General features: G+C 41.0%; 1 protein-coding gene across 3 annotated transcripts in view; it reads left to right on the forward strand.

Annotated features, from left to right (window-relative positions):
- Positions 1–14,722, forward strand: part of LOC124794744 (laminin subunit gamma-1-like) — a 337,502-nt gene that overhangs the window by 292,742 nt on the left and 30,038 nt on the right. For all 3 annotated transcript variants that reach the window (XR_007016605.1, XM_047258351.1, XM_047258352.1), the window contains one exon: positions 4,185–4,387. Coding sequence is in view for 2 of the 3 variants with exons in the window: in XM_047258351.1 (XP_047114307.1) it covers positions 4,185–4,387 (203 nt within the window). In the remaining variant the exon portion in view is untranslated. The remainder of the gene's footprint in view (positions 1–4,184; positions 4,388–14,722) is intronic.

A 14,722-nucleotide genomic window follows, 5' to 3' on the forward strand; every position in this document is an offset into this window, starting at 1 on the left:
TTATCATTCATCCCCATTACGGTTGGAGGAAGGCAATGGCAAACCACCTCCACTAGAACCTTGCCTAGTAAGGCGGCGCGGTTCTCCCGTGTCACTCCCCTACGCTCTGTAAAGAAGTATGGGACTCATCATCATCATCATTGCCCTGTTGAGAAATAGCACCATCAAGCTGTCACATGAGAGGTAACACATTTGGGTATAGGTTGACTGTGATGTGCTGTTGTGCAGTCATTGTTTCCACAGTCACTACCAGTCATGACTTGAAGACATACCCAGTGACTCCCCACATCCTGACACTACAGTAATACTCCCTCTCCAAAACATTGGAAGAATGGAATTTCCCTCTGGTCACCATCATACCTGCGAATGATGCTCATTTGGAATAGCGCAAAATCGCAATTCATCATGGAACTCAATTTGACACCAGTCATCAGCAGTCCTTGCATCTTGATCATGGCACCATTCCTAAAACAATTGTTTGTTTTTGGCTTTAACAGCAACCTATGAAGGAGACAGTAATTCACTAGTCCGGCTGCTGTTAGTCTCTGACCAATGGTGGGAGATGATACAGACTGTTGCAGGGATTAAATTACTGGTTGTTGGGTGGCAGGTGCAGTGGTGAAAGAGCTACAATCTGCATGGTGTAAAATACAGCTATTTTCCCTTGTGTTGGTCTGATGAGGTTGACTGGAATCTGCCCTCACATTTACATGCAGCCCGACATCCAAATGCCCCGCAAATATTGATGCTGCATGACATGACCAGACAGCCAAATCAAGACCCACTATGAGCCCCTTCTTAAACTCTGTCTGGTGCTGCTATCCTTCACCGTGGTCACTCAATATTGGACACTGTTCATGCTCTTACATACGCTAGAGGTCTGGTAACAAGGCTAAACATGAACAGCCAGAACGCACTCTGGTGCCTGTTTTACCTGTCATAGAGAATTGCAGCTCTAACAATTTACTTACTTATATCTAAAAACACAGATGATGTGACTTACCGAACGAAAGTGCTGGCAGGTCGATAGACACACAAACAAACACAAACATACACATGAAATTCAAGCTTTCACAACAAACTGTTGTCTCATCAGGAAAGAGGGAAGGAGAGGGAAAGACGAAAGGATGTGGGTTTTAAGGGAGAGGGTAAGGAGTCATTCCAATCCCGGGAGTGGAAAGACTTACCTTAGGGGGAAAAAAGGACAGGTATACACTCACTCACACACACACATATCCATCCGCACATACACAGACACAAGCAAACATTTTACTTTCTTATCATTTTTATGTATGTGTATGTAATTATGAGGGCTATTCAAGAAGTGACCTCCATTTATTATTTAAACAAATGTGAGTGAAGTTACAGAATTTGTTTTACAGTGCTATAAAAGTTCACATTCTAATTTCTTTTTCTACCTAGTTTCCAGGTATATTGAGACATTTGTTGCAGTGTTTGATGAGCTTTGAAATTCCTCAGTTGTAGAAATCTGCCCACCTGCACCCATCTGGTATTAAATTCCTGGCAGCGCAGAACTTTAGTAATCACTTTGTTCAGAAGAGCATAAGTAAATCAACAAAAAGCTCTGAGTTAGTGACTCTGCATTTTTTTCTAACCCTTCTGTCAACCAAATGAATCAAATCTGCATTTATGATACTCTGTTAGCTATTTTTCTCTTTATCATGGACTTCACCATTTTTTAACATACACCACACTCACTCATTACTTAATGATTAATGGAAAATCTCATATAAAGATGTGAAACAAATACTAACAAAGAGATAGAGGGGCTGGACAGTACTTACCTCAGCTCAGTACAGCCGATAGAAAGCCTCCTCCATGCGGCCCATGAAGAGGTTGGCATAGGACGGAGCCATCCTATGCCAACCTCTTCATGGGCCACATGGAGGAGGCTTTCCTGAAGACCCAACAGCTGCTTCCCCTGGCCTAGTACAGGTTTATAGATGACATTTTTGTGGTCTGGACTCATGGTGAAGAAACACTCCTTAATTTCCTCCATAACCTCAACTCCTTTTCGAATCTGAATTTCACCTGGTCCTTCTCCAAAACCCAAGCCACCTTCCTGGATGTTGACCTTCATCTTGTTGAAGCTCACATCCACACCTCTGTCCATATCAAACCCACAAACAAACAAAAGTACCTTCACTTTGATAGCTGCCATCCATTCCACAGCAAACACTCCCTTCCCTACAGCCTAGGTATTTGTGGCAAATGTATCTGCTCCAGTGACGAATCCCTCAACAATTACACTAATAACCTGACCAGTGCTTTCCTCTCCAGCAACTATCCTGCAGACCTTGTCCATAAACAGATCTCCTGAGCAATACATTCCTCCCCGTCCAACAACAATGTTCCTACCCCCAGACCACATAGAAGCATCCCCCTTGTCACCCAATATCATCGTGGCCTCGAATACATCAACAAATTACTCCGCCAGGGATATGACTTTCTCAAGTCAACCCCTGAAATGAGATCATCCCTTGACAAAATTCTCCCCACACCACCCAGAGTTGCCTTTCCTCACCCCCCTAACCTCCCTAACATCCTTGTCAAACCCTACAATATTCCCAGACTACCTTCTCTACCCAGCAGTTCCTACCCCTGTAACCGACCCCGCTGCAAAACCTACCCCATGCATCCCCCCACAACCACCTACTCCAGCTCCCTACTGGTAGAACATACACAATTCAAGGCAGGGCCACATGTGAAACAACACATGTCATTTATCAGCTGACATGCCTGCACTGCACAGCCTTTTACATCGGTATGACAACAACTAAACTGGCTGAGCGCATGAACGGACACAGACAAACTGTCCGCCTAGGAGATGTCCAATACCCAGTAGCAGAGCATGCCCTCCAGCATAATTCTAGGGACCTAGGAACCTGCTACACCGTATGTGCCATTTGGCTTCTCCCACCCAACACCAGTCCCTCGGAACTGCGGAGATGGGAACTTGCACTCCAACACATCCTTTCATCCCACCATCCCCCTGGACTGAACCTACGTTAAACAACCTCCCTCCCATTTACTCTTCAGTCTTATCCTCCTTAGCCATTCACACATCTTTTCATCCTACATAGTTGTGTTTATCTTTATACTATATACCTCTTTACTTATGTATGCATCCTCTTTGGTCTGAAGCTGGCACAGTACTTGCAGTAGAATATCTTTGGCTTCCCTCTGACAACCATGCCTCCATCCTTGCTAACCTCCCTGTTTTCCTTTCCCTGTTGCTTCATAACCTGGGTTGTGAGTAACTGAATCCACTTTCCCTTCTTCCCTTTCTTTCCCCTCTCTCCTCCCTGATGAAGGAACAAAGTTCCGAAAGCTAGGAACGTAAATTTTCTGTTTTGTATTGTGTATCTATCGGCTGTACTGAGCTGAGGTAAGTACTGGCCAGCCCCTCTATCTCTTTGTTAGTATTTGTTTCACTCATTATTTATTCAGGCTACCAGAAATTTAATACCATATGAGTGCAGGTGGCAGAATTCTGTGACCAAAGCTCATCAGATGCTACAACAGTGCCTCAATGTAACTGGAAAAATGCGTAAAAATAAATTTGAGAGTACTTTCACGCTACTTAAAACAAATTCTGTAACATCATGCTCATTTTTTTTAAAAAAACTGAATGGCGACTATGTCTTCTACATGCTTCACTTTTTTTGAAAAGCATTGTATTTTGATACTAAAACATGATATTGAATGCTAATGCAGGAGTCAAAGAATATATGTTCTTTATAAATTTTAACTTTTAATTTTGAAATAAACATTGTATCAGTGGAGTAATGGCCACATACCCAGTGATATAAAGAATTTAACAAATAATAAAATTAACCTCGGACACAAACTGAAATCATATTTTCTTGACTACTTATTTTATACCAAACATGAAATTCTGAATGTCTGTATAAATCACTGTATACAGGAAAGAAGACTGGTCAGTCTGTTGCCATATCTTCTACTTAGAACATGTAACATCATGACTTGTTTTACTTAAATTGAAGGGCACAATTATAATCTATGGAACAGGAAAATAACTAACCAGTAATGAACAAAATAATGAATATATGACTAATGTAAGAAAAACTGTATCTTTATTAGTATGTCCAAAACCTGTTAGAGAGAATGTGATCCTTCTTATTCACTTCTTTGCTTCCTAGTTTTTGACAAGAATGTGCAACATCACAAGAAATTAGCTCATTCTGCAGTACTGAAGATCCCAAAAATAAAGCATACAATCTTAAATTCACAGAAGATGACCACCAACATCAAGAATCATATAGAAGAATCTGAACTGCAGACTAATTATGCTTTAAAAATGGCCCATGATATTCAGCACACACATTCAACAAAAATTTCAGAGGTATGGAAATATAACATTGCAACACTACATTTAGTGTTAAGAACAAGATCTTGTTTCTTAAAGGAAACAACATAAATAAGAAAGAATGGCTGTGATTCATCAGATGGACAAGAAGTTACCAGACTGAATACAAGTTAGAAATAAACATAAATGCTATGTTTAATTTATCAGATTTTTATTGCAGTTATTAGTGGGGGGGGGGGGGGGGGAGGGGGAGGAGGGACAGGGCAATAGGTAACCTCTAACCACATAGGGTTATGCTGCACAGCGAAGAGACACTTAAAAAAAGGAGGGCCTATTGTCGCTAAGCAAATGAACATGTATTCTTCATTGGCATTCTCTCTGACATCTTACCAACAATAACCACTATTTTATAAGTGGCTGTTCTGTGATAATTTGCTCATCTGTAAATCAGTAGCTGTCTCTCATGCATCCATTCGTTTACTTATTATGTTCCTTAAATAGGTATTCATCTGAAGAAGAATGTTTATTGATGCAGAAGTAGTCAAGGTGTACTGACCATTAACAATGACAGCTAATAAGGTAATGAAAAGTAGGGCATGGTGAGGGTGGGGGTATGGATTGAAAACAGTAGTGTGAGGAAGGACAACCAGTTACCATATAAAGAAAGTGCTGAGCAGCATAGAGACCTCATAAAGGAGGAGGTTATAGTCAGCTTTCTGGTCACATAATATATGTGGAGAAAGAGTAAGATAGAGAAACATAAATGCAGAGAATCAGAGAGAAGTTAGGTGTACATACACGAGAAAAATGGATAAGTAACTAAAAACTGAGATAGAGTTCTAACAATCACCACCATGACAGAGAACATAAGGGGCAGGAATTATTGCCATAACTAAAGGCTTTTTGCATTGCTGCTGTACTATACAGTTCAATAACAGTTTCCCTGTAAATAAAAATTTTCTGGCACATGAGAACTTTGTCACATTGTTATGCAAACTGATGTTTTGGCTATTGTTGAAAACTGACAAAATAGTGGTCTATGTAAGAACATGACAACATGGTCACATAACCCAAAGCTTTTTATTGGAGATGACAGTGGCTACAGCAACCTATCCTCACACGGTTTTGTTGACACATTGTAAGCTGCTCCAAGTGGAAGACAAGTTTTGTTGGTGTTCCAATGTTTTTGCTGTCTTGAGGGGGATAGATTGACAATACCACATTCATCTTTTCATTCTTGAATAGAAGATGTCACTAAGTTAACTAACTGCAAAATTCATGCATTTTGTGTGTGTGTGTGTGTGTGTGTGTGTGTGTGTGTGTGTGTGTGTGTGTGATGTATGAGTGGGACCATGAGTGCAGATAACTTCACTTTGAAATTCTAGATTGTAATATTTTTATATATTATTATACATACCAACCACCTGGCACACAATATTAAAAGTAACGTTAGATGCTTTGAGTTCATAAATGCAGAACTGTGCACTATGAAGAAACATAGTATTGCATGATCACAAATCGGTGATTCCCTTTTGTAGTCAGTCAACTCCTACAAATATGAACAGAATGACCATGTAGATACAGTTACAGGTAAAGCAGGTGGTTGATCTTAGTTCGTTCATAGGATACTGGGAAAATGCAGTCTATAAAGGTGATTGCCTCCAAAACATTTGTACATCCCATTCCAGAATATTGCTCAATGTGTTGGCACCCTTATCAAATAGGACTAACAGGGAATATTGAAAGTATATGAAGGTGGACAGCACAAATGGTACAGGTTTGTTGACTTATGAGAGAGCATAATAGGAATGTAACAAAACATGAACTGGCAGACACATGAAGATAGATGTTAACAATCCCACAAGTGGCTACTTACAAAGTTTCAAGAACTGGTATTAAGTGAGGAATCTAGGAATATACGATATCTCCCGACGCATCACTCCCATGGAGGCCATATAAATATCATTAGACTAATTACAATGGACACACTTCTCGTACTCCATATGTACATGGAAAGAAAAGAAATCCTGATAAATGGTACAGTGGGAAATACCCTCTACCATCCACTTCACACTGGAAGTATGGATGTGCCTACTAGAACTCCAGGGCTGAGAACTTTCACTCTGATAATTACCTCACCTTACTTTCCTTCTAGACTTGACCTCTGTTAGCCCATGTTTTTCCTTTTGTGGTGCTTTTTGTAGTGTTGTATTTTTTAAGTTTCTAATTTTATTTGTTTATTTGTTCTATTCTATTGTTTCTGGTGATCCTTCCTTTATACTTGCCTCTCTTCTTCCTAATATCCACATTTATAAGCAGTCAGTGTCACAGTTGAGTGCATGATGTGCAATACGCTTTACATCAGCAAATATGATTGCATCCAGGTTATGGATGCCAGCCATATGTTATACAATATCCCCAAGTTCATACAGGCACAGAGTTTCTCATATGAAAATGCACAAATATACCTTGTATGTCTGGGCAGAGGGGAAAACACAGCCACCAGAGTGCTGCCATGGGCAACCCACTGTTGGTAGCAGAGGATTACTATTAGTTATCACAGATATTAACATCAACAGCATTATGAAAAGGATAGTTGCTACTCACCATACAGCAGAGATGCTGAGTCACAGATAGGCCAACCAGAAAGACTGTCACAAAATTAGCTTTTGGCCAACAAGGCCTTCGCCAGAGATAGAAAACACACACATGCACTCATGCAAATGCATCTCACACATACATTACTGCAGTATCTGGCTACTGAGGCCACACTGAAAGCAGCTGTGCATGATGGGGATGCAACTAGGTGGTAGGGGTGAGGAGGAGACTGGGGCGGGGAGGGGGAAGACTAGCAGAATAGGAGTGGGAGACGATAAAGTGCTGCTTGTGGGAGCATACAGGGATGAGGTTTAGAGAGGCTAGGGCAGCTAGGTGTAGTCAGGAGGTTAGATGGCGGGTGCATGGGGGGGGGGGGGGGGGGGGGGCGGCAGCAGAGGGTACCTCTCCTTTCCTGCTAACGACCCCCCCCCCCTCCTCCCTCTGTCCTCCGTCTAACCTCTCAACTGCACCTAGCTGCCCTACCCTCTCTCCAACTTGTCCCTGTATGCTCACACAAGCAGCACTTTACCATCCCCTACTATCCCTCCCCTTTCCAGTACCCCTACCACCTGGTTGCATTTCCCATCATGCGCAGCTGCTCGCAGTATGGCCTCAGCAGCCAGAGACTGTAGCCATGTGTGTGTGAGTTGCATTTGTGCAAATGCTCATGTGCGTATGTTCTAGTTCTGACAAAGCCCCTGTTGACCGGAATGTAATTTTCTGACAGTCTTTTTGGTGTGCCTATCTGCGATTCGGCATCTCAACTACATCGTGAGTAGCAACTATATTTTTCATAGTATTGTTACATCCCATCTGAGATATTAACAACAATGCACTGATACACAGTACAGAATATTGTCATGTAGAAGAAAGTGTAGTTACATGAATGATGAACACTAACTTCACTTAACGAAGGTTTATTCAGCGTTTGCACATACAACAGTGTGGAGCAAACTGCCTCCACGGAGAACACATACAGTATATATACGGCTACAGAACACTACAGTACAATTATTCTAGACATTTGTGGATACTTGTACTTGAACCGAATACAGAAATTAAAATTGTACAGTCCAGATGAGTTTTGAACTCACGACCCTCCATGCAACAGTTTAGTATCATAAACATTACAACACAGTGCTACTCAGCTTCTTCTGCAACATTGCTCCCTCCTTAAGAGAACAGCATCACAGTGATATGTCTTTCTAGTCCGGAGACAAGTCCTCGGTCCTGCATACTCTGACTCCTGATGATTGATTCTCGCCCTGATGATGATCTTCATATAACTTCTTTTGCCCCTACGCTCTTCATCACCTTTCCGCTTGTTGCCTGTTGCTGGAGCTTCAAATCTACCCTGGGTTGCACGATCCTTATAGGGCTTCATTCAAAGGATATGGACCATATCTCTGATTTTTTGTTGTCTTGTTTGGGGTCGAAATCTTCAACTTCATAAGTAACATCAGACAACTGTCTTACAACCTTATAAGGTCCAAAGTAGCGCCTGAGGAGCTTGTTAGAATGACCAACCTTCAAAACAGGAGTGAAGATCCAGACGAGGTCACGAGACTGGTAGACAACAGGTCAGTGGCTCACGTCATACCTTCGGCGATCATTTTCTTGAGCCTGCAGCGTGTGTAGTCGAGATAACTGCTGAGCTTCCTCAGCTCTGGTTAACACCTGGATGATGTAGTCATCATTCACATCATCAGAATGTGATGGAAACACAGTGACCATCGTCGTAGTCACCTCATGCCCATGCACCAGGAAAAATGGTGTAAATCCTGTGATGTCTTGTTTGGCAGTGTTGTAGACAAATGTCACAAAATGTAGCACCTCATCCCAGTTGCTCTGCTCAACATTGACGAACATTGAAAGCATGTCGGCCAAGGTCTTATTAAGGCATTCAGTAAGCCAGTTAGTTTGTGGATGGTAGGCAGTCATCATGTAATGAGTAATGTTGCACCGATGGTTTATCTCTGTCACAAGGATCGATTGAAAAACTTTCAGCTGATCTGTAATTAACGACCTTGGGGCACCATGTTTTAATACAACGTCTTCCATGATGCATTGGCTATCTCAGATGCTTTGGCTGTTTTCACAGCTTTTGTAATGGCATTGTGTGTCAGATAATCAGTGCAAACAATAATTCATCTATGTCAGAACTCGTTTGAGGTGGTCAATCCAAACACACTGGAAAGGCATTTCGGCTGGTAGAATTGGTATGAGTTGACCAGGTGGTTTCTGAGGAACTGTCTTTCTCCTCTGGTACTCTTGACGTGCAATTTGCACGTGGCCCAGATCTCTTTGTGTAGTTGAGTAGTTTGTCTCAGCTTTTGTAAGTGTCCTAGAAGCATAGGCTATAACTTTCTCTTTTCAATCCGAAATTTACACCAGAACAGCACTGATACCATATCCGCTGGCATCTGTGTGTACTTCTGTAGTTGCTCTCTCATCATATAGACCAAGTACAGGGTCAGTCGTCAGAGCTTTTCGCAGCACATCGAAAGAATCTTGTTGAGCACCACCTCAGATAAATTTAGCATCAGGTTTTAACAACTCTCGTAGTGGCCTGGCTTTGAAACAAAAGTCTTTGATAAAACAACAGTAATAAGAACATAATCCGAGGAAGCTTCTCACATCTCTAATACTTTTAGGAATAGGACAATCTGTTATAGATCTCACCTTTTCTGGGTCTGGCCGCACACCTTCGCTTGACACAAGGTGTCCAAGTATTTTGACTTCTTTTGCTCCAAAGAGACACTTTCTTGGATTAAGTTTCAGTCTGCCTTGTTCGAGACACTTAACAACAGCCCTCAGTCTTTTTATATGTTCATGAAATGTCTCTGAGAACAGTATAATGTCATCAAAATAACAAAGACGCATCATCCACGTCAGGTGTCTTAGAAGATTATCCATCATCTGTTCAAAAGTTGCTGGTGCATTACACAAACCAAACGGCATTACCTTAAACTAATCCAGGCCCTCAGGGGTGATGAATGCAGTTTTCTCGTGATCAGCCTCATCTACTTCGATTTGCCAGTATCGTGAGTACATGTCCATGGTTGAGAAAAACTTAGCCCCCTTCAGACAATCTAGTGTATTTTCAATTCGTGGAAGAGGGTAAACATCATTTTTAGTTATCTTATTAAGCTTCCTGTAATCAACACAAAACCGCCAAGTGCCATCCTTTTTCCTGACCAGAACCACTGGTGATGACCATGGGCTCTGCAAAGACTGAATGATGTCATTCTTCATCATTTTCTCTACCCTGTCGTGAATTATTCAATGTCCCATTGCTGACACACAGTATGTGCTCTGGCTTATTGGTTGATGGTCTCCAGTGCTAATCCGGCACTTCGCCGTCTATTTGTCTAGTTTGCTCTTCATCTACGGATTGAAGCATTCAGAGAACTCTTGAAGAATGGTAAGTAGCTTCTTCTATTGCTCCTTAGTGAGATCTGGTGATAGTCGAGCTAGAAGATCTTGTCTCATAGTGGTAGTGCTAATTTCACCCACAGACTCAGCATGTGGGGTTTCTATGATGCTCAGCTGTTCTTCAGTTAACAGCTCAGTGTTTGATATGCACATGAGCCTTGGAAGGATCTGCAGTTCTCGGCGACAGTTAACTACCCACAATTCACCAAATCTGTTCTTAAATGAGGCGACAGAGGCTAGGATGACCAAGTTATTCTTCAGTGGTATGCTTCTCTTACATTCCACTACAAGATCCATGGGTTGATGCATGGCATGACCTGTGACAGTTACCTTTCTAGTGCTGACTGCAGGAATGATCACTCCATCCAGCACACATAGTCTCCACACACTAGGATGCACATCTTCCTTCCCACAGTATCTCATCATATCTAGCATAATCTTTGAGTAACCACAATCTATAATTACCTGAGAAGCTTTCAAAAAGTCCCATCCAAGAATGACATAATGACTACACTCTTGTAAGATGATGAATTCTAAAGGCTGTGTATGGCCACTTATACACATGAATGGTACATCTTCCTGTAGGTTTTACATATTTTCCATTAGCCACCTTCAGCAGAGATGTTTTGTTGTTGACAAATATGGTTTTCTGCAACTGGTGATGGTATTTCTTAGAAATGACTGAACATGATGCTCCAGAGGCCACAAGAGCTTGGGCTGGTCAGCCATCCATGAGGATATCGATGTAGTTTCCTATCATTTTTGTAGTGATCGATGGTGGAGGATTTTTCTCTTTGATGGCCTCACCTCCAAGGAAGGTCACACAACTGTAGTTTTCCAGGTTGAGGCAATGGAGTCCTTTATCGACGTGTTGGGGAGCATCCTCTCCAGCAGCTAGCTTGTGGCGATGGTGACCTACGTTGTCCTGCACCCACATTTATTTTATTTTTATTTATTTATTTATTATTCCGTGGGACCAAATTAAGGAGAAGTCTCCATGGTCATGGAACAAGTCAATACATGATATTATAATACGATATTAGAAACAGATAAAATGAAATATAAAAAAACATATTCAGGTGACAAGTCGTAAGTTTAAATGAAGAAAATCAACAATGTAACACTGGAATTTGCTTAATTTTTTAGCTCTTCCAGTAGCTCCTCGACAGAATAGAAGGAGTTAGCCATGAGGAAACTCTTCAGTTTAGACTTAAAAGAGTTTGGGCTACTGCTAAGATTTTTGAGTTCTTGTGGCAGCTTATTGAAAATGGATGCAGCAGAATACTGCACTCCTTTCTGCACAAGAGTCAAGGAAGTGAATTCCACATGCAGATTGGATTTCTGCCTAGTATTAACTGAGCAAAAGCTGCTAACTCTTGGGAATAGGCCAATATTGCTAACAACAAACGACATTAAAGAAAATATATACTGTGAGGGCAATGTCAGAATTCCCAGATCTTTGAATAGGGGTCGAGAAGAGGTTCTCAAACTTACACCACATACAGCTCGAACAGCCCGTTTTTGAGCCAAAAATACCCTTTTTGAATCAGAAGAATTACCCCAAAAAATAATACCATACGACATAAGCGTATGAAAATATGTGAAGTAGACTACTTTTTGTGTTGAAGTGTCACTTATTTCAGATACTGTTCTAATGGTAAATAAAGCAGCATTTAGCTTCTGAACAAGATCCTGGACATGGGCTTTCCACAACAGCTTACTATCTATCCGAACGCTTAGGAACTTGAACTGTTCCGTCTCGCTCATAATATGCCTATTCTGTCTGATCAAAATATCGGTTCTTGTTGAATTGTGAATTAGAAACTGTAAAAACTGAGTCTTACTGTGATTTAGCATCAAATTATTTTCCACAAGCCACGAACTTATTTCATGAACTACATTATTTGTTACTGTTTCAATATTACACACAAGATCCTTCACTATCAAGCTGGTGTCATCAGCAAACAGAAATATTTTTGAATCACCTGTAATACTAGAAGGCATATCATTTATATAAATAAGAAACAGCAGTGGCCCCAGCACCGACCCTTGGGGAACACCCCACTTAACAGTGCCTCATTGGGACTGAACATCACTACCACTCTCAATATTGCGGAGAATTACCCTCTGCTTTCTGTTCTTAAAGTAAGAGGCGAACCAATTGTAAGCTACTCCCCTTACTCCATAATGGTCCAACTTCTGCAGTAATATTTTGTGGCCAACCCAGTCAAAAGCCTTTGTTAAATCAAAGAAAACACCTAACGTTGGCAACCTTTTATTTAATCCATCCAAAACCTCACAGAGAAAAGAGAATATGGCATTTTCAGTTGTTAAACCATTTCTAAAACAAAACTGAACATTTGACAGCAAATTATGTGAATTTAAATGCTCCAGTAACCTTGTATATACAACCTTCTCGATAACTTTAGTAAACACTGATGGCATAGAAATAGGTCTAAAATTGTCAATATTATCAATGTCTCCCTTTTTATAAAGTGGCTTCACTACCGAGTACTTTAATCGGTCAGGAAACCGACCACTCCTAAAGGAAAAGTTACAGATATGGTTGAGAACTGGCCTAACATACATAGAACAATACTTCAGTATTCTGCTAGATACCCCGTCATATCCATGAGAGTTCTTGGTCTTTACTGATTTAATTATTAACTCAGTCTCCCTCTTGTCAGTATCATGGAGGAGCATTTCAGGTAACAGTCTCGGAACACTTTTTTCTAAGAGCGCTATATGATTCCCTGTTGGGACTAGGTTTCTATTTAGTTCACGTGCTATATTCACAAAGTGATTATTAAATACTGTACATATATGCGACTTATCAGTAACACGGACATTCCCACTACGCACTGATTCTGTATCCTCGACCTGTCTCTGCAGACCAGCAACTTCCTTTACGACTGACCATATGGTTTTAATTTTATCCTGAGACTCAGCTATTCTATCTGCATACCACATACTTTTTGCCTTCCGAATAACATTTTTAAGCACCTTACAATACTGTTTGTAATGGGCTGCTGCATTTAGATTTTGACTGTTTCTAACGTTTTGATATAATTGCCACTTTGTTCTACAAGATATTCTTATCCCTCTAGTCAGCCACCCAGGCTGCCTGTTTGTGCTAGTACCCTGCTTTAAACGTTCTAATGGAAAGCAACTTTCAAAGAGCATGAGAAAAGTCTTGAGAAAAGCATTATATTTATCATCTACTGTATCAGCACTATAAACATCTTGCCACTCTTGTTCTTTTATAAGGTTTACAAAGGTCTCTACAGCAACTGGATCAGCTTTCCTGAACAGCTGATGACTATATTTAACACGTGTTGCAGCACAAAAATCTTTTAGAGTTAAAATTTGTGCATCATGATCTGAAAGGCCATTCACCTTTTTGCTAACAGAATGCCCTTCTAGTAATGAGGAATGAACAAAAATGTTGTCTATGGTTGTTCTACTGTTCCCTTGCACTCTCGTTGGAAAGAACACGGTTTGCATAAGATTATATGAATTAAAGAGGTCTACCAGCAACCTTTTCCTTCCACAATCACTTGTACAATTAATAATGAAGTCACCACATATAACTAACTTTTTTTATTTCCTATAAAGTGAACCAAGAACCTCCTCTAGCTTTAGCAAAAATGTTGTGAAATCGGAGTCTGGGGATCTATAAATAACAACAGTTAGAAGTTTTGCTCCGTTAAATTTAACCACACCTGCACAACATTCAAACACCTTTTCAGTGCAGTACTTCTTGTTCATCTTCATCGTCCCGGGGCTGGCTTCAGCTAAGATCGGTCTGCTATCTTCTGGCATGGGAATCATCAAATATCCACCGCCTTTCTTGACAATAATGCACCACATGTCCCGGTTGTCCACAGTGGAAACATACTGGTTGGTTATCCTGGGTCCTCCAGACGTCAGTCTTCCTTGGTACCCAAACAGGTTCCTCATGCGACATTGTAGGAATGTAGCTCCACCTGGGTCTTGACTTTTTCACCATTTTAAATGGGAAATGAAGGACGAGAGATTGGGTTCAATGTCTGTTCCACTTCCTCCCTTATGACCTCTTGAAGTGTGTCAGTTTTTTGCTTTCCGTGCAATCCAAGTGCCTTCTGGACTTCCTTTCTCACTATCTGACAAAGAACAGTTGTGAAATCAGTTGCTTCCTCCATCACAGACATCGATACAACATTTGGGAGCTGTTCAAGCTTCTTGCATGTAATTCTTTTTTGATGCATCGTCTCGATATACTGGCACCATGCTGTCGAAACCTCCTTCGGGAGTAGGGCTTGATACATGTCCTCAGCAACACCCTTCATGAGATGTGCA

The sequence above is a fragment of the Schistocerca piceifrons genome, chromosome 4 (genome assembly GCF_021461385.2).
Source record: "Schistocerca piceifrons isolate TAMUIC-IGC-003096 chromosome 4, iqSchPice1.1, whole genome shotgun sequence".
Lineage (NCBI taxonomy): Eukaryota > Metazoa > Arthropoda > Insecta > Orthoptera > Acrididae > Schistocerca > Schistocerca piceifrons.